General features: G+C 34.2%; 1 protein-coding gene across 1 annotated transcript in view; it reads left to right on the top strand.

Annotated features, from left to right (window-relative positions):
• LOC136821138 (FERM, ARHGEF and pleckstrin domain-containing protein 2-like) overlaps positions 1-19,107 on the top strand; it is a 35,065-nt gene that overhangs the window by 6,234 nt on the left and 9,724 nt on the right. Inside the window, exons 3-20 of the mRNA XM_067077363.1 lie at positions 33-75; positions 318-393; positions 1,033-1,077; positions 1,248-1,300; positions 1,698-1,771; positions 3,357-3,403; positions 3,860-4,039; positions 4,319-4,379; positions 7,674-7,771; positions 9,374-9,439; positions 9,708-9,785; positions 10,029-10,455; positions 11,360-11,533; positions 12,073-12,283; positions 16,261-16,666; positions 16,982-17,066; positions 17,924-18,025; positions 18,488-18,572. Coding sequence (XP_066933464.1) covers positions 33-75; positions 318-393; positions 1,033-1,077; positions 1,248-1,300; positions 1,698-1,771; positions 3,357-3,403; positions 3,860-4,039; positions 4,319-4,379; positions 7,674-7,771; positions 9,374-9,439; positions 9,708-9,785; positions 10,029-10,455; positions 11,360-11,533; positions 12,073-12,283; positions 16,261-16,666; positions 16,982-17,066; positions 17,924-18,025; positions 18,488-18,572 — 2,311 coding nt within the window. The remainder of the gene's footprint in view (positions 1-32; positions 76-317; positions 394-1,032; positions 1,078-1,247; positions 1,301-1,697; positions 1,772-3,356; positions 3,404-3,859; positions 4,040-4,318; positions 4,380-7,673; positions 7,772-9,373; positions 9,440-9,707; positions 9,786-10,028; positions 10,456-11,359; positions 11,534-12,072; positions 12,284-16,260; positions 16,667-16,981; positions 17,067-17,923; positions 18,026-18,487; positions 18,573-19,107) is intronic.

Here is a 19,107-nt window from a genome sequence, read left to right as displayed (position 1 = left end):
TGAGACTGATGCATTGGAATTCTTCTTTCTAGACATGGCTGGATCATATGAAACCCATTAGTAAGCAAGTCAAAGGTAAAAACTTTCCTCTTTCTGTCTCCTTTCTTTTTTTTTGCCAATAATTTCTTTTGTTTTCTTGAATTCAACTTCTCTTTAAAAATTTAGTATTTTTAGGTCATTCAGGGATTTGTCTTTCTCGAACTTTCTGTCAAAAGCTGTTTTGTAATAATGTCTTATAAAATGAAGATTTATAAGAATCATACTTGTTATATTAAGTTACCATTTAAATTTCATTTATTATTTTTCATTAAATTTAGACCCAACCAAAATAACATTCAAGTTCCGAGTGCGGTTTTACACCCCTGATCCAAATTCATTACAAGAGTATACAAGGTTTGTTGAACACCCCCACACAGACCCAATAGAGCCTGGGGGTCACCTCACTTGAAAGTGCCCTTTGATTTTATGGCACTCCAAAACCATCTCCACTCCCCATTGTTCTCAAGTTAGAAATATATTTTTTATTGCCTTCAAACTAGGGCAGAAGATATACAAAATCATTCACAAAATAGTTATCTTTGTTTGGTTATCTATGGGACTAACAGCAAAGATTACTCTACAGTCCTGAATAAAAGTCCCTGACTGGTTATTCATTTTCGAAAAAATTTGGGAACCCCCTTCTTATTAGGACCCTAGAACCCTCCCATTTATTTATTTTTGAAAATATATTTTCAGCTATTGCAAGCTGAATTGCTCTAAATATTCTGTTTTTAGCTTATGATTACATTATTTTAGGGTTTTTGGAGGTACCCATTTGGTCCCCTCCTTTTATTTGGAACTCCTCATTTATTGGATTTAAAAAAATTTCTGACCCCCCCTTCTTATTGGAACCCTTCTTTCTATTCGGGACCTTAAAGAAATGAAATGTATCTTAAATTTTTCTTTACAAAATAGTTTAATTTTTCACGCTATAATAGAATCTAGGAATTGTGGGGAAACCACTTATTATCACGTCATATTATTTTGTTTTAGATATTTATTTACACTACAAGTACGGAGGGATCTTTTAGATGGCAGGTATAAAGTTATGATGTTTTCTTTAATAGTTTTATCGTTCAAAATTATCATCAGAAAATGATTTCTACTACGGAATTTTCGAAGAAATAGTTGGAATTGAGTCATAATATTTTAATTCACTTTGATATAATATCAATAATTTTGATTCAATTTTCCCTCCCTTTTTGCAGGTTATATTGTGTTGAAGATACAGGAGCTCTGCTGGCGTCTTATATTGTGCAAGGTAGTAAAGTTCAATAATCTTGACCAATAGTAGGGTGTTTGGCTTGAACGAGTCAAATTTTTTGATCTACAAAAAATAATCCTGGAGGGCAGCCAGCTTAAAACGTCTCTGGACTTTTCTTTGTTAAAAACTACCCTTTGTAATTTGTTAAATTTCAGGTCTCTGGTTTGATATATTGTAGTGTATATACTATAGCTATACGTGAAATATTTCTTTAAATTTTATGGTCTATGCTGAAAATAACAAGATTGCAGAGTGAAAATGAAAAGAATACTGTTAATTGACCCTCTCAAACAAGCTGAAATACAAAATTTCATCTTTTGCTTTATATATTTCATCTTTTTATTTTTTGATCGACCTTTTAGTTTAGTTTATAAAGTTTATTTTCTTTTTCTAGGTGAATTAGGGGATTATGACCCATTAAACCATAAGGAAGGCTATCTGGCTGGATTCCAATTTGTTCCGAACCAGGTTGGTAATACATTGTATCTTTTTAAATTATCCAATAAGGAAAGAGTATTATGACTAAAGTAGACAGTCCTGCTATGACACTTGAAGAGTTTCTTTTTAAGTTGTTAATAAGATAAACAATGATTGATTAATATGTTTATGATAATTTTTGTCTGAAGAGAGAGAGAGAATGAGAAATATTACATGAAGTCAACACACTAAAAAAAAAAGAGAAAGCCTCACATAGGTTTTATATTAGGGAGATAATAATGTTTTGATTAGCATAACAAGGAACAGTCATTCATCACAAGCTTAACATGGATACAGGATTCCTAAAATTGTTCTTTTTTTTGACGACTAAAACAAACATGAAAAAAGATTTTTTTTACTTTTTAAATGAAACCTGACCTTTAATTGTGATTTTCTTACAAGATTATTATCCGAAATTTACATAATTGATTTGTATATTTGTACACGCTAGTTTATCTGAGCGCAAACAAATCCAAAAAAATAGCTGCCTTTTAAATGACATAGCACTGAGTTTTACTCATTTCAATGACTTTTTTTAAATTGGATCAACTAAATCAGGATAAACTTCTATAGGAAAATATGTTCATTATCCAATTAGTACCGGCTTGAAAAGAATGTTCAGCAAAAAGCTTAAAATTTCTTACACTGGAAATTAATCTGCTTTCTATCTCAAAAGACTTTTGCTCTAGCTTAAAAAACTAAAAGAAAAATTGTTCTATTATGTGTATAATCTTACAACATTCCTTATGGCACTCGGATTAAATCAAATATCAAATAGATATTCACGACTTGTAATCTTTTAATCATCTGTGCAGGTCAAGCAATCCCTGGTTATCCATGAAATTGTCATTAAAATGTCAAAATGGATAATTAATAATGATATAGACATCCCAAAACTCAATGAGAAAAATCTAAAGTTGCAATAATCAGTCTTGCGATCTTTACGTCTGTAAATTTCTTACATTAATGTCTTCCATACAGTTCCATATATAAATAAAGCCATGAATGCAGAGACTTTTGCAATTTTAGAAATTCAGTCCAGGCTCCAGATTCACCTATGTTGTTGGTCGACATTTAATAATTTTTCTGATAATATTCACCCATAAAAAAGTAACGGTTGTACTTCTCTCCTCACAAAAGTCAACATGATGAATTCAAAAACATGAAGGCACTTAATTTATTTGATATCTAAGCCTTCTAACCATCTGCTTTTGTCCGAAAAATAAATTCTTGGTTTTTCTTTGTATTGCAAATCTCAAATCTTTTTATGCACTCTAAGTTGCTTTTGACCAGAGCCTATTATATGACCATATGATCGCTTCTTCTTCTAGAAAACTTATATGTATAACTGAGGAAGATTCTCCTTAGTTTTATAGTTGAAAAAATCTGGTTGTTTTTAGGTTATTATTAAGAGCTTGGTTCTATTAATTCTGTATTTATTATTTTATCCAACCATATTGCTTTGACTTATTTCACTCCAGGTATTATATCTAAGAGGGCCTAAAAGGTTTTTGTCAGCCGATCTTTCTGATACATATTGTAGGCATTTGAAAAATAAACTGATTCATTTTTTTAGACCAAAGATATCGAAGAAAAGATAGTGAGCTACCATCGGTCTCATAGGTTTGTTAGACTTAAGTTTTTTTATTTAAAGAGGCTTTTAAACACATTATTATTTTGGTAATTTCAGGAATTCAGGACTGAAATTCTTACATTATTTTTGTTTAAAGATTGACTAAAATCTCATTCTGGTGTTTTTGAAATATTCTTATATTGAACTCCTAACCTAAGAAATGTATAATTTGAAATTTTGTAGCAAATTTAATGTCCATTTTCGTCTTTGAAATATTTTCAATAATCACATTTTGTTAAAATAAACCAAACAAATGACTACTCTAATTACAGTGATTTAAAAAACAGAAAAACCTTCGCAAAGCATAGAAATTTTGAATCGCCAATAAAAATTATCCTATACATGAGAAATTTCAATCAGAATTCAATAGATGATATATGATCATCCATACTTCTTATAGAGAATAAATTGTGTAAAAATTCACTTTTACCGAATCTAACTTTTAGGGGGGAGAGTCCAGCAGAATCGGATCACAATATGTTAGAAATTGCCCGCAAAATTGAAATGTATGGTATAACACTTTATCCAGCGCAAGATTCTGATGGCGTCAAATTAAACTTAGCTGTATATCACAGTGGAATATTGGTTTTCCAAGACAGGAATAGGGTCATCAATAATTTTTCATGGTAAGCAAAATACTTATTTATCTACAGAAGAAATCTAGTTTTCAGAGTTTTTAAGTTATTGTTATATGTCTGCCTGGGTCTCCAAAGTTTTGAGATTCTGTGAACCCTTGTTCACACATAGACTATGTCATTCAAACTGTACCAGACTTTTTTAGTGAAGACTTTTGAAGTATTTTCCTGATGCTTTAGATTGTGACATTTTTGCTTTTTACGACTTGGTTTGGTAACAAGTTTATGTTTATTAGATTATATTCGTTTTTATAAATGTTTCATTTTCAGGGCAAACATTCGCAAAGTGACTTTCAAGAAAAAAAGATTCCTGATTAAACTACACAAAGGGGTAATGAATTCTATTGGACCTTGCCAATGATTTATAAATCCCGAAGGGCTAGATGTTGTGCTTTGCTGAAAAGTGTGCCGCGGTTAGGTAGTTAAACTTACCTAGGTCAGCGCTTGACCAATAAGAAGCTTTGCGGGTTTTCGAAAAAATATTTTTTGCAATATATTCACTTTTTTTTTGGAAGAGCCTAATGCACGACATCTAGCCCTTCGGCGAGCTTTACAGAAATCTGTGACCTTGCTTCGTAAAGCGAACATAATTCTTTATGAGACTTATTATATCACCTTCGTCTATAAACCAACCTTTTGTCAAAATTTAATTATTTGACCTTTGTCACAGACCGATCTTTTCTGTCTGGATATTTTTTGTTCAGTAACAGATCTTGTGGTTTATTTGGTTGTCAAATGAGCGAAAATGATACCGTCAGTTAAAATTAAGATTGATATCTTTCTTGATATCTATGATATTTCATATCATAAGAAATGAATAACACAACTCTCATACCAGTTCGATATGATTAGTTTTACATTCCTTATTAATATGGGTCATGTGATAGTTGTTAATGATCTAAAAATATCTCGTGATACCTACACTGCATCGCATAAATGTAAAAACCAGGTGGTATAAACCATCAATTGTGCTGGTCTTTAATTGCGAAAACAGATAGTTCAGTAAACTTAAAAACCCAAAAAATAAAAAGACTTTGCATTGCTTCATAAAATCATTCCGGTTGATTGTTCTAGAAGAACTACAGTCGACTCTCTCTAATTCGATCTTTAAGGGATCAAGAATTTTCTTCGAATTTGAGAAAGATCCGAATTGCATAGAGTATTTTAATACTGATTTGTAGTTAAGGGTACCAATATTTTTGTTCGAAATATAGAAAGATACGAGTAGTAGAGGTTCGAATTAAAGAAAGTTGACTCTAGAACATCACCCTGGTCTTTTGCTATACACCTATCAATCAACAAGGGGACTGGGTTTGAGTCTACCAGGATAAAATGAGGTCATCTGTAAGCGGTTTAATGTAATGCTTTCTGACATTTGACGCCATTCGTCTTTGGTAAACTTGAACCCAAACCCTCTCCCTTTTCCTTTTTAGTGAAGAGCCAGTCTCTGAACGGAAAACTTATCGGAATTTTATATATCTGAAAAAGCTAATGAAAATTCAGAAACAACGCACGTTAAGCTAAAAGTCAAAAGCATTCAAACCAACTCAACGCGACAAGGACAAAAGTGACAAGATGTTTAAAAAGAAACTCTCTAAAATTTCCTCTGCGTATACCATATGAAATCAAATGTGTCAGTATAACTCACATGAATCATTTATCCACAAAATACACACATTAGCCATTAGTCTGGCAATAAATTCTTTGATATGACTCGTTCAGAAGCCTGTTAAGCTGTTACTTAAGGTCAGCTTATGTTACTTGAATATGTCAATAAAAGTATAAAAAGTTATTTTTTAATGACCATCGTTTTTCATGAATATTCTTTATCGAAGGAGGGATCAGTGATTAGTGTCAAGTTGAGTAGGTTCCCACTTAAGATTCTATATACATAAACAAGTTCCAAGTTCTACAACTTTTTATCATTCAATAACCAGATGATGAACATAAAATTGAAAACAATCTAAGATTAACCTAAGCGTGATGTGGTTTTACGTCAAGGAAAATAAGGGTAGCAAGAGTAGGTTATATTGCATAAAATACATAACGTCCTAAAAATAATAACAGAATAAGAAAAAAATTAACAGAATAAAATAGGAATAACTAAGCCTTGGAAAGTCTCAATTTTCTGAAACCTTATTCTTAAAAATATTCAATGATCTGTCAGTGAACATGTTAAAAAGTTTACCAGTGCTAAGAAAAGTATGATGAAATTAAGTCAAATGTTGTGTTGTTGCGATCTCCAAATCTACAACCAGAAACAAAATTGATGTTATAGACCTTTAAAGTTATCCAAAAACCAGTTTTAAATCAGATTGAGCTCGTGATCTGACAAGTGCTTCTATCATTCACAAGCCTACTGCTGCCAATATCATGAGGCTTAGCCACGAAACATAGATTTGATGACCTACACTACTGCACAACAATAAAAATAAACTAAAAAAGAAACGAAACGAAACGAAACGAAAATGAAAAAGCCAAAGTCTTTATATATCATTTCAAGACGTTAGCCACCTACAATCTTTTCCTCCTCCGTTTTATGTTTTTAAAAAGAAGATAAATACATTCTGAACCTAAAAATAATCTTTATCTCGTACAGTTTTATAAATATTTCATCAACCACTATTACGAAATGCTATAAATATTACTTTGAAATATAATAACCTCATCTTTTCATTTTGAAGATGTCTGACTTTTTTACAAGAAAAAACTATATAATAACATAAGGCTTCGATGGCCAAAATATTAACAATGTTTTATAAGGCTTTGCGGACTCTAAAACACCCAATTTCTTAGGAAAATAGGCAAAAATGCTCAGAAAATGGTGAAAATAAGAACATGTTAAGAACATCCGAAGGCTTCAAAAATTTTGGATGTTCTTTAAAAAAAACGTGTATACACCCTTTTTTTATAAGAACCAGTAAATTTTGGCTGAGCCTGAGTTTTTAAATTTCTATTTTTCCTAACGTCTATTGTTGCAAACAATAGAGCTATTGTTCTGAGAGCCTAAATCTGAGGCTAATGTAATGTTCTTACAAAATTAATGTGATATTCATCAAACTTTCCGCTAGTTTAATAAGAACCAGTCAATTTTTATAGCTCAGTCTCAAATTTCTTGATTTTTCAAAATTTATTATGTATATCATCATAGTAATTTTTGATTGATTTGGTAAGGTTGTTCTCAATTTGTTTTTACACTTAGATTAAACTTCAGTCTCAAGTTTTTTATAAAATTGTTCTTACAAAAGATAGTAAAAAAAGGAAAGGCGTGTAAAAAGAAAAAGAGAATGTATTTCCAAGAAAAAGTCTTTGCGATATTTAAATCCCTAAGATAAAAATCGTCGTTTACTATAACTTTCCAAACTTCCCTTTAAATCTGCTTATTATACGTCAGTAAGAAAGTCGGTTATAGTTACGTATAGCCTGTAGATGACCACTGTCTCTTATTCTGTGGTTATCAAACAAAGTAAGAAAACATAAAATATGATACTGGCTTGCCAAAAACAAATGAAGTCGTTCTATCTATCCAGAAGTTTCACTGTTTATAAATTCCATCCTAATAAGAATAAAGCTAGAGAATTCGGTCCGATTTTAACTCTTTCTCCCTAACACAATATCATTTCAGACGAATGAAGAAAATGACACACTGTTGTTCAACTTATGCAGTCGAGCAGGCGCAAAATCTTTTTGGAAAGTCTGTATCAATCATCACGTGTTTTTCAGGTATTGTTTCCCTGGTAACACATAACGTTGCTCCAAAGTTTAGCGATATCATGTATCTGGAATTCTCTACGGCTTCGGTTAAAGTGGCGAGGGAAATAGCGAGTAAGGCAAGTAATGGCGGGTGAAAGCAAGTTCGATATTTGACGTACGGCATTATGTCGACTTTGCTTATACGGATTTTTGGTGTTTTTCCCGTACATAGAAAAGTAGACAACGACATGTCGCTGCAACCGTAGCCGTAGAATATCTTCGATACATAATCTCTTTCTTTTTATCTAATATTCGCAAACGTCCATATTCATGATATACAACACTTGATTGTCTTCTGACATTACATCACGGACCGAGCAGCTGATTGGTTGCAAGTGACCTATTGACTGAATTTACGTCACTTACATTCAATCAGCTGTTGGGTCAATTGAAGACATTGCAATGATGCATATCATGAATAACGTTAGATGAACGTCGAAACAACGTTGTGTGCCAGCTTGATTGCTTCAAATTTCATAAAGTAGGATTAGGAGTTCAATTGGATAGATTGATGTCAAATGTCTGTTTTTTGGATTGGGTCAATACAATCTCCCCATACATCCTCTTCGTTATAATCTATCTCCTACTGAACGATTTTAAATATTTTACGCAACAAAAATACGCCAACTTGTCAGAAATTTTACACATGGTTCCAACTTCGCTCCCTGCGTATTATCAGTTTTTTTATTTTTACTGATAGCGCCATACTCGCCAGATATCTCTGGCGTCCATCAGTAACGTACATGAAGCTTGGGATACACGGGGACGAAGTTGTCACAAATCTTTTTTTACAGCTTTTGATACAAGGGTTAATTATTTATCAGCACTCGTGTCTTTTTATTATCATGGGTAACTCAACTAATAAATAAATGCTCATTCCTCTAAGAAAATTATATGTAACCTCAAAGACTTGACTGATATTCAGTGGTTTTGCTTGTTTTTAAGCGTGCACGTCAGAAACGCTCAAAATATGGGTGGTATCTTCTTCTTCCCTAGGTCACAAAAATTCCATTTTAAGGAACGTCAAACGAAGTGATGTTTTTCTGATTATATTTTCTGAGAATTAAATAAGCGAGAATAATTCTGAATTTAGAAACGAGTGGGCATTTACTAACTAATGAAGAAGATTTTCATATTTAAAGAAACCATTTTAAAGGAAAATAAATCTTTACTCCCTCCATTACCCCTATAATCTCTGCGGGTATTCTCTCTTCCTCTTTGACTCCCAATCCTTGGAAAGATTGTGCAGAACTAAAACATTAAAAACAGGTTAAAATAATACCCTTGCTATTGAATCTCTATCCTATGGACTTATTCTATATTTTCTCACAAAGATCGGCGTTTGACTGTTTTTAAAATCGTCCATTCAAAACGCTGAAAAGACCTGTCAATCACAGGGTTTATACAAACAGGGTTTTCGTTCTTAGATTGTTGTATACTTAAGTTGGGTGTCCATTGAGAAAAAGTAATGAACGATGTAGAATGAAAATGTTTTCATTTTACCGCGACAAACAAATCCTCAACGAACTTATTTTCTCCAGTTTTCAATTTATTTTTCTTTTCAAATTTCAGATATAACAAAGCACCCAGGCTAAAGAAGAAATCCTCTTTCAAGCGAGGATCTAGATACAGATACAGGTACTTAAAGCAATTTTTATTTTCTTGAATTTTAACAGAACAGCCTTTTAGAATCAAAATTGTGGCTCTTTTTTAAAACAAATTTAGCTTGGTAGATTAATTTGATAATTATAATATTCAACTAAGCTGGCTCTAACTAGAGGGAACTTTTTCAATTGTAAAGATCCCAAAAATAGTGTGTTTTATATCAGAATTACCGTACTCCTTTTGAGACAGCTGAATTGGGAATATATTAGTCTGATTTTGTGATGTGTCTTTCTTTTCTCAGTGGCCGTACGAAGAAGGAAATTTCTGACGAAGCTACCAACAAATTTCAAGCAAGCTCGGTCGACCCTGGAAGCGACAGGTACGAGGAAGCTCCGAGTTTCACTTTCTTGAATATTGTTGTTTTAAAGCAAAGGCTGTTAGAAGGCCTTACCAAAAGTTTTTTTTTAAGACTGTAAAAGCTAAGACTTATTTTATAAACGGGACCCTCTTCTTTTTAGAAAATACTATTATGAGCGCCTGTTAAAAAGCTTTTCCAGTATATATAGGAACTCAACTTTTTAGTTTATTGTCAAATCGAAATTGAATTCTTCTCTATTTTAAGGGGACACGCTAGGCTATCTGGTACATACAATTTCCCGGAAACACCATCCAGTCATGCGGTCTCTTCTTCTGCAAGCTTCAATCGTCAAGTATCTGAAGACCAAGGAAGTTACTCTATCGGTGGTGAAGCTTATTCGCCAGAACCGATCAGGCATGAAATCACAACCCCGCTACCGACTTATCAGTCAACTATAGAACCCAGTCCACCCACGCAACACACAGTAATTACTATGCAACACCAAGAAACGTTAGACACGGATAGTTGCCATGGTGAAGCGGGCCTGGTGCCGCCATCTTATGAAGACGTAGTAAACACAACAACCATAGAGAACGATGCTGGTGACAGTGATAAATATTCAGTTCATGAGGAGGAACAAGAAACAGAGATGGAATCAACTCCACCAATAACGTCATCGATAGATTATCAGGTTGGTTATTCAAGCTCAAACGCCACTTCTTGTATTGGGCGATATTCGATATGATGTAGTTTTGAAGAATTCTGTGTCAGAATATTCTTTTGATAAAGTTGACACCACTCGTTAAATCGAACTCGAATGGGGAATTTCATTAGTTCGATTTACGGAGAGATTCGTATTGTAGAAAACAAGAGCGTTCCTTCTTAACGGGAACTGAAAATTGATTGAGTTATATGTAGAGAGATCCGAATAATAGAAGTTCAAATTAGCAAGAGTCCTCTGTATTTAGCTTTTGACTAATCACCTGAATCCGTACAATATCTACCTCAAAATGGTTGCACCTCTTACCAGACATACTAATATTTGTACACTGTCTAAAATTGTCCTAAATTAGCACCTAAACTTGCAAAGTGTTTAAAGGCTTTATATATTTAAAAACAACATCAGGCTATCCCAACATAATTATGGACCAAAATTTCATTGAAATGTTATTTTGTGATTTTGTTTCTTTAGTCATGAATAATCTTATGCGAAGTTTGATATCATCAACAAGTTATATCTTCTTTAACTTTCTTCTTCATTCTTCTTTAACATTCTTCAAGCGACCGTAGCATGAAAGCGACCGTAGCATGAAGGTAGAGCATCCAGCTACGGTGCGCAAGGTTGTGGGTTCAATCCCCAGCCGGGTCATACCAAAGATTCCCAAAATGGTACTTGGTGCCTCTCTGCTTGATGCTCAGCAACTGAAGAGACGGATCAAGGGTAAGTGGAGAAATCCAGGGAAAGGAGTGGTGCCCTCCCCTACCTTCGGGTAGACAGCTATACGAAAAGGGAGCCTTCGGGTCGCCCTCGACTGCGGTCGCAAACTTACTTTACTTCTTTAACATTCTTCTTAATGCTTTCTCTCTCTTTCAAGGTGGAAACAGATCTTCCAGAGGCGGACTTACCACAAGCATCATCATCTGAACCGCCCACACCGCCCTCCACCAACGGGTTTTCCCTTACAAACGGTCATGCAGAAGGTGACGATTTGTCACTAGATGCTACTATCAATATCACAAGCACTGATGGAGGTGGTTTAGGGGACGAGGTAACACGATAACTCCATTCATCTAATAGATATTTACCATTTTTTAACTTGATTTCATTGATCTGCACTTCATGGAAATCGTCAAATATTCAGACGTGTTTTTTTTTGCGATCCCAACTTTTAACAGCCTGAATTCTCTAAAGCAGCTGTTGGTGATGGAAGAATGTTTATTGAGCTACACGTCTTTTTATTAGAGCATTTTATATGAGAACATGAGGCTTCGATGGCCAAAATGTGAAGAACAAGCTAAGAACATTTTAAGGCTTCGTGGACTTTCTTAGGAAAATGGACAAAAATACAAAGAAAATGGTGAAAATAAGAATACGTTAATAACGTTTTCAGGCTTAAAACTAAGAAGTCAAGAACTTCCAAAGGCTTTAAAAATGTTGGATGTTCTTATAAAAAACATTACCCAGCTACCTAGGCAATCTGCCTAGCCAAGATTATCACAGTAATAGCTTTCTTTCATGGCCACTTTTCTCTCGACTTTTTTGGTAGTTATTATTGGTTTTATCATAAATTCATAAATTACATATTAGATGGAATCAATGTTCAATAAATTGACGTCAGAATACGGCTCAAAAAATACGAGTTGGAAGTACGACCTATCGCCTCTCTCCTCGCCGTCAGCCAATCGGAACACATCATTTGATCACGAGGACAGTAAAATAGAAGCCGATAAGCACCATTCGACGCTAGCACCTGAAGCTGATGCGGATTCAGAAGTGCAACTCAGAGAACAAGTAAAAGGTTAGTAAAGGGTTACTAACACAGCTAACACACAACGTTGTCTTAACATTCACCTAACGTTATATGGACGTTGTGAATGTTAGATAAACGTTGAAAAAACGTTGTGTGGCAGCTGGGAAAGGAAAAGGAAGTTTCTTTAAGATGCGAGTCATTTTAATAAGTCATTAAGTGAATTGATTTATCTTTATTTCTGAATTTTGGTCACAAAAACTAGTGGTGAAACGTGGCTGTTCTTCGACTTCGCAGCCTACGGTTTCAGTTACAATACACTTTCCATGATTTACTGGGATCTGATACGAACATTTCTACTAGTTTTATTACTCTAAGTGATTTTAAAATTCGTTAAGCATAAACCAGTCTGTTCCTCTAAAGGATCCTGCATTGTAAATACGCATGTGTAAAATTTGTCGTTCTTTTAGTAGTTAATTCCCGTGATAAACGAAAGGGAATGAATCGCTAGGGTTGGTACAGTCACTTTCGGTCGGGGTTGTAGACGGCGAAATATGTCGTTTTTTATGAAATTTGTCGTTCTTTTTGTCTATTTTTAGTAATGCAGGATTCTTTAGATAAACCCCCTCAAACCTTTCAAGGAGAAGGTTTCACTTACTTTTTCGTTTTCGAATGAATAACGCAAAGACTATACTTACACACTACTTACACCTTGACACTACACACAGATATTACCTAACACCTAAAACCCTTTTTACCAACCATACAAGCTGCTACTGATTTTATACCATATTTTGATTTTCAGTCTGTTTGACTTTTTTTATTGATCAATGTATTTTTCATGCTAGTAACCAGTTTCATTTAGAGGCCATGTTTGCTCGTTACTCTCGTGTTTTTTTGTTGGCAAAAACGTCATTTCTAACCTAAAGATAGCCTATACTAGACGTGGTGGCTTTTTTCTATTCGTCTATTACACTTTGCGACTTTTTCGAATGTTTGCACTCTAAAAATAAATACATTAAAGGAATAAATTTTGGCTGGAATCTAATTTGGCGGATGGCCGAAGAAGTTTTTTCAGAGGGAATTTTATTTGGCGGTTAACTTGAAAAAATAAATTTTTCGGGAATTAGATTTGGCAGATGAAGAATATTTTTGTCCAAAAAACGCCATTAAAAAAGGAAAAACCTGAAAAGCACACATTTGGAGAATAAATACACGATTTAAATTTGGCGGGGATTTAATTTGGTGGACGACGGAAAAAATTATATTTGGCGGGAAGTTAATTTTGGCCAAATCCGCCAAATTTTTTATAAAGCGGATTTAAGCAGAATAATCTTTTTCTTGAACAATTAGTGATTTTTTGAACGCACTTGAAAAAAAGATATTTTTGACACGAATGCTTCATATAGAGATTTGTTCAGCTTTGATTGTCCAAGGTTGAAGTTCATTAGCATTGGATTGGTGATTATCATTTTCAATTGATTTGATTGGGTGCGTTGTGTATCATTTTCATTTTCACGTAATGTAAATTCATCAAGAACATCACCAGTCATTACGAAGTGGTTTGGGAATGAATGAATGTATGACGTAACATTGTAACAACGTAAGTTCACACATTCAAGCACTTTTTTCATGTAGAATAGAAGTAGGTTTATCTTTTGAATAGATCACAATTATAATTTCTTTTTTATAATAAGTAATTAATTAATTAATGCACACTCACCTATAACTATGTAATATTTTGTTTATAATATGCATTCATTACACATAACACTTTTTCATAATATGCACTAATATCCTACCCCAACCAACATTTTAATAAAGTAAATCTGTGTGTATAATCGACCAATCATAACCTTTACAACTAACTTGCACAAATTTCACCTATTTTTAGCTTTAGATTTATTACACCTATGATTACAGGTAGTTTCTAATATCGAAATTATTTTGGGCTGTTTCATTTATTTTTCATCCAGGGGGGTGGACGAACCTTTTCAAGTCACAAAAACTATTCAAAACGTGTGGACATCCCCTGGAAAATTGCAGAATTGGTAAAACCCTTTAAAAAACTTTCTTCTTACCTTAAAGTGAGACTAAAACTAAAATTAGTTATTTACCCCCTGGAAAAATGAAAAAATTTTTCTTCAGACCCCCTGAAAATTCTAGAATTCTAGAAATGGTTGTCCACCCCCTTGTATGGATATAAAACGGAATGGCTCCCGAAAGGCCAAATCTATTGAACTAGTATTAGTTTTCTAAACATCATTTCAAATCTTCCTTTTAGATCTTGATCTACAGTAACTTCCGATATCCCGAATATTGTACAGAAACTAGAGACTAACCAACACAAGCTCATATCCGAGATATCATGTCATCAATCTTAATTTAAATTACGTGCTAACAATTACTACACACTAGACGGTGACGGACTAGACTGGACAGAACGACTTTTATGACGGACTCACGAATATACAGGATAGACAAACTATTATCAATAACCATCAGTCTAACCTTGTTACTTGTTACACCGCGAAAGGCGTCATCAGTAATGAAGTAGCGAAAGCTCGAAGTGAATTTACACCCTTTGCCAGGCAAGAAAAAAGTGATTTTAAGATTTGCGATACATATCGTACGAGAGATTCTAGCCCCTTTTTTGTTTTCACGTGAAAAAATTTCAAAAATGCTGCAGTATTTTGATTTAACAAACTAGCATACGAGAGTGCTGCTCAACTTAAAAGGAAAAAGTGGCTTTAAGTCCTGCTTAGGAAATTCACTTCCTTGGCTTATACATTAATGAAAAACTGGTTTATTGTTGTAAATCTGGTGTACAACCATGGCGATTAAAATTAAACACTTCTCGGTGTACTTGTAATATCACAGTTCAGACGGGCCAAAGTAGCTCGAGATTGACTTGATCAAAAATCCAAAGACCAACTGGCTTGGTCCAATGGTGAATGGTGATTGTTTTGATATTTCCAAGGATAAATCTTGGAGAGTATTGCTCGAAAACAAATCAATCCCCTGGTTTTTTTCCGAAAGGTCAAGTACCTTTTCCAGAGTAAACATTGCAAATCTGCCCTTCTACTACCCTTGTCAACCGACGGGGGTGTGCCGCTGAGGTTCCTACTACGTGGGACTCGTTTTTTGGAAACTTTTGTCAAAAATTTGCGAAAAAAGTGGCCCTGAGTAGCGTTGAAATTCCAAAGTTTTCTCAAAATTTCTCGCTTCAAATTCTTAAATGTACCCTAAAAGGGACTTATTTTTCTAATTTGCTGTTTTTGCGACCCTACCTGGTACCCATGGAGGTGAAAAATATACCTTGATCATCGGCACATTTCCGTACCCCTTTTTGCCCAAATACTCCCACCCCCCTCAGGCTTGAATGGAAGTGTAGTATAAGGCGTCCCTAATAAAAAATTTCGAATCGACCTTTTTCCGTTCCTATTAGCTTCCAATATTCTTTTGATATTTTATTCGTTCAGTATATATAGTCCTATCTATAGTAAACTAAGTTCATGGTTTCTCGTGATAGCCTTAAAAGTATTTTAAAACAAAAGCATTTTATTTTTGTAAAAAACATCATTTTATAAAGGTTTATACCCAAAATTTTTAGGATTTATACTTAATTGTAAAAGCATTTAGTCTATAGTGTGTCTTATTTATACTATACCTTTTTTTTTGTACTTTTTTTTGTTGTTGTAATTTTGGGTCCAAACCGCTCTCACCATCTTTGAGAATTTAGAATTAAGTAATTTTGGCCCAAAGTCTTTGTTTTTACTAAGAAAGATTTGCTACTCAGAAAATTCTTCTTAAGAAACATTTATTATTCGATAAAGCGTATAAAACAATTCTAGACAAGCCTGGAAAAGAAAACGGGTTTGCTTGAAACTCGGGAAAAATGATCGTTTATGCGTGAATTTGCGTGATATTTAAGGCCGCTGGGGATTTCGTTTGTTTGAATTTATAATGTTATTATAGTCATAGCTAACCTGAGAAATAAAAATTTGCATCTATTTTTGTTCTGATAGCATTATATCTTCAAAACTGTCCGACGACACATTCCTACGATTCTGACTCCGATGCGTCTGCGATCTCTGTCGACGACGAAGGATCGGCATTTGAGGACGATTTATCGTACGCTGGCAGTGCAACCAGTAGCGTTAGCAGTATCCATAAGAATCGTGACTACCTTTCCGAGCTACGTCTCAAGTACCGTTCTAATGGGAAAATTTATCATATCGCTAAAGAGATTTTACAAACTGAGCGAACATATGTCAAAGATTTAGAAGTGTTGACGGTCTCTTTCCGTGACGTTGTGGAAAATGATAATGCGTTACCGGCTAGATTGTTGAAATTTCTGTACGAGAATATAGACCCTTTGTATGATTTCCATTGCTCGCTTTTGGCTGAATTGGAAGAACGAATTTCACTTTGGTTAGTATATTTTTCAAATTTTTTTAAGACTTCGGAAGTTCTTAACTTTTCGAGTTTTAAGCCTAAAATTGTTTTTAGCATGTTCTTATTTTCACCATTTTGTGAGTATTTTTGTTAATTTTATGTCCGGATGTTTTTGAATCTGTGAAGCCTCAAAATGTTCTTAACTTGTTCTTAATAATTTGGTCAACGGAAACTTATGTTCTTATAAAGTTTATTCTTATAAAAAAATGTGTAGGGTTATTTGATGATAAAAATGCTGTCAGCATCAAGATCCAGACAAAAATTGACGTCAATTATATTTCACTTTTTCAGGGACAGTTCATCGACCACTGAAGCATCACGTGACAATATTCAAAAAATTGGTGACATCATGCATCGCAACATGAGACAAATCAAGGTTGGCTTCTGTTTCTGATTCTCGAATAATTGTCTTTGCTTTTATCTTTATGGTTGGGTATTGTCCTTGGCGTTCTAAACCTATTGATTTGTGAAGCTGTATAGTGGTATACATTAGTCTTGGTCGCTACACAGGGGACTATGGTTCAATTCCAAGTCACGGCCGTTCACTTGGCCTTGGTTAGACAAATGCAATGTGAGGAGTCAGTTCAAGGTGCTGACAGTCGCTCATTGAGATTGTCAATAGTTGCAAAAAATAGGCCCCAGAGTCTTATGCAACCTAACCAGATAGAAATTGAAATAGAACGCTAAGGTTTTGTTTGGTTACAAAATTGAGTTTTTGTATTAGCTGGGATATTAAGGATTCTCAATAAAATTGCTTTCATCTCGGAATGATAAGAGATGATACCAGAGCGTTTAAACATAATCTCAAGGTTTTAAAAAGGTGCTGTCTGTCCTGAAGTTCTTTTCTAAACAAAATGCAGATTTTATATTCCATTGATTCATTACGGGATAAATTCTTTTTCAATATATATAACGCCTTTACCTTGTCTCTGGGATTTCCCTGTTCTCACTTCTAATGTCTTTTTGTTCCCTTACCAATTGTTACGGCTCTCATATTAATTTATGAGTTGAATCTATCACTAAAGTAATTGTATCGAATTTTAATGTGTGAAGAGCTCTACTGTCAATCACTCATGTTTTTTGAAGTATATTTTAAGTATATGTTATTTTCTGGCAAACTCTCGGATCTAACCCCCCTAAATTGCTTTAGCGCCATGGAAATGTCTTAATTTATAGGGACTGTGGAAGGATCTCACTCACTTATAATATAATTATCTTATTTCAAATTTTCAGATGTATACAAGTTGTATCAAGAAACATTGTGATATCATCATCGAACTTGAAAAATATGCAAACAAATCGCCTGACTTCGAAAGGGCATACAAAGAGTTCGAGGTATGATATAAAGTAGTCTGCGCCGCCCAAATCGCCACCCAAAAGTGCTAAGGGTGTTTTCTTTTACTTTTTTTTGAAGATTCTTGCTGTGGTCTGTTTATCTTTACAACGAAGATATGACATTTGACATAGATAGATATGGTATATGAAAAAGGCCATTCCGAGACATTGTCAACCACGATTAGAGTCTATACCTGATTGAACCGCATATGTATAGGCGGCGGCGCCCTTAGGTCCCTACAGTCGGTATCTTGAGCGCGACGTAACGTATTCCGTCCTTCCGTCTCTTAAGAAAGTTTCAAAAGTTGCTGGAGGAAAGATTATGATATCTTGGTCTACTTACGCATAATCCAGTGCATTTTCATTGAAGCTGAAGCTAGAATTTATTGAAGATTTTGAGTGAACGCAAGGCGCAACAGTACACTGCTAATTCGAATACCATTCTTATCTTTTTATTTTTAGATGAGTAAAGTGTGTTATTTATCTGTCAATTCGTTCTTGATGAAACCAACGCAACGCATCTTGTATTATCGTTCAATGTTAAATAGTAAGTCTTACCTTCAGTGTCGCAATTCTTTTGTCTATAGGCGGAAATCCGTCCAGTTGAGATACAAATACACCATTTTTGTCTTGTCATACTCTGTACCAAAGTGTATCTCACGTTTATCGCTTCGTAGTACACTCTGTGCGCATTGTCTATTTGATTAAAAATTTCCGTACGGAGAACTCTGCGATAAAGTATGATGATAGCAACACTTCTCTCAATCGTCTCCCCTCTTTTACCAACACTCTATTGCAGCGGTCGGTTTGAAAAATCTCAAATGAGAAAAGACAATGGCAACAGACCCCCTACGGAAATGAATTTTGAAATAAGCCGTAGTTACTGGGTCTGTGTACAGACAAGTCTTGTCATTAAGAGGGTTTTTGGTAAAATGACCCACTATTTCAAAGGTTTTTTCAAGATTTCCGTCCATGTTCGCCAAAGCTAGTTGCAACATTGAAGCTTAGTGTTGCTGGCCCTGTCTGGGTCACCCCTACTTACCACTGGAAAAGTAAAAACAAGAATAGTCGTAGATGGAAAA

The sequence above is a fragment of the Clytia hemisphaerica genome, unplaced genomic scaffold (genome assembly GCF_902728285.1).
Source record: "Clytia hemisphaerica strain Z4C2 unplaced genomic scaffold, Clytia hemisphaerica genome assembly, whole genome shotgun sequence".
NCBI classification, from domain to species: Eukaryota; Metazoa; Cnidaria; class Hydrozoa; order Leptothecata; family Clytiidae; genus Clytia; species Clytia hemisphaerica.
This window is presented reverse-complemented; position numbering and strand designations above follow the sequence as displayed.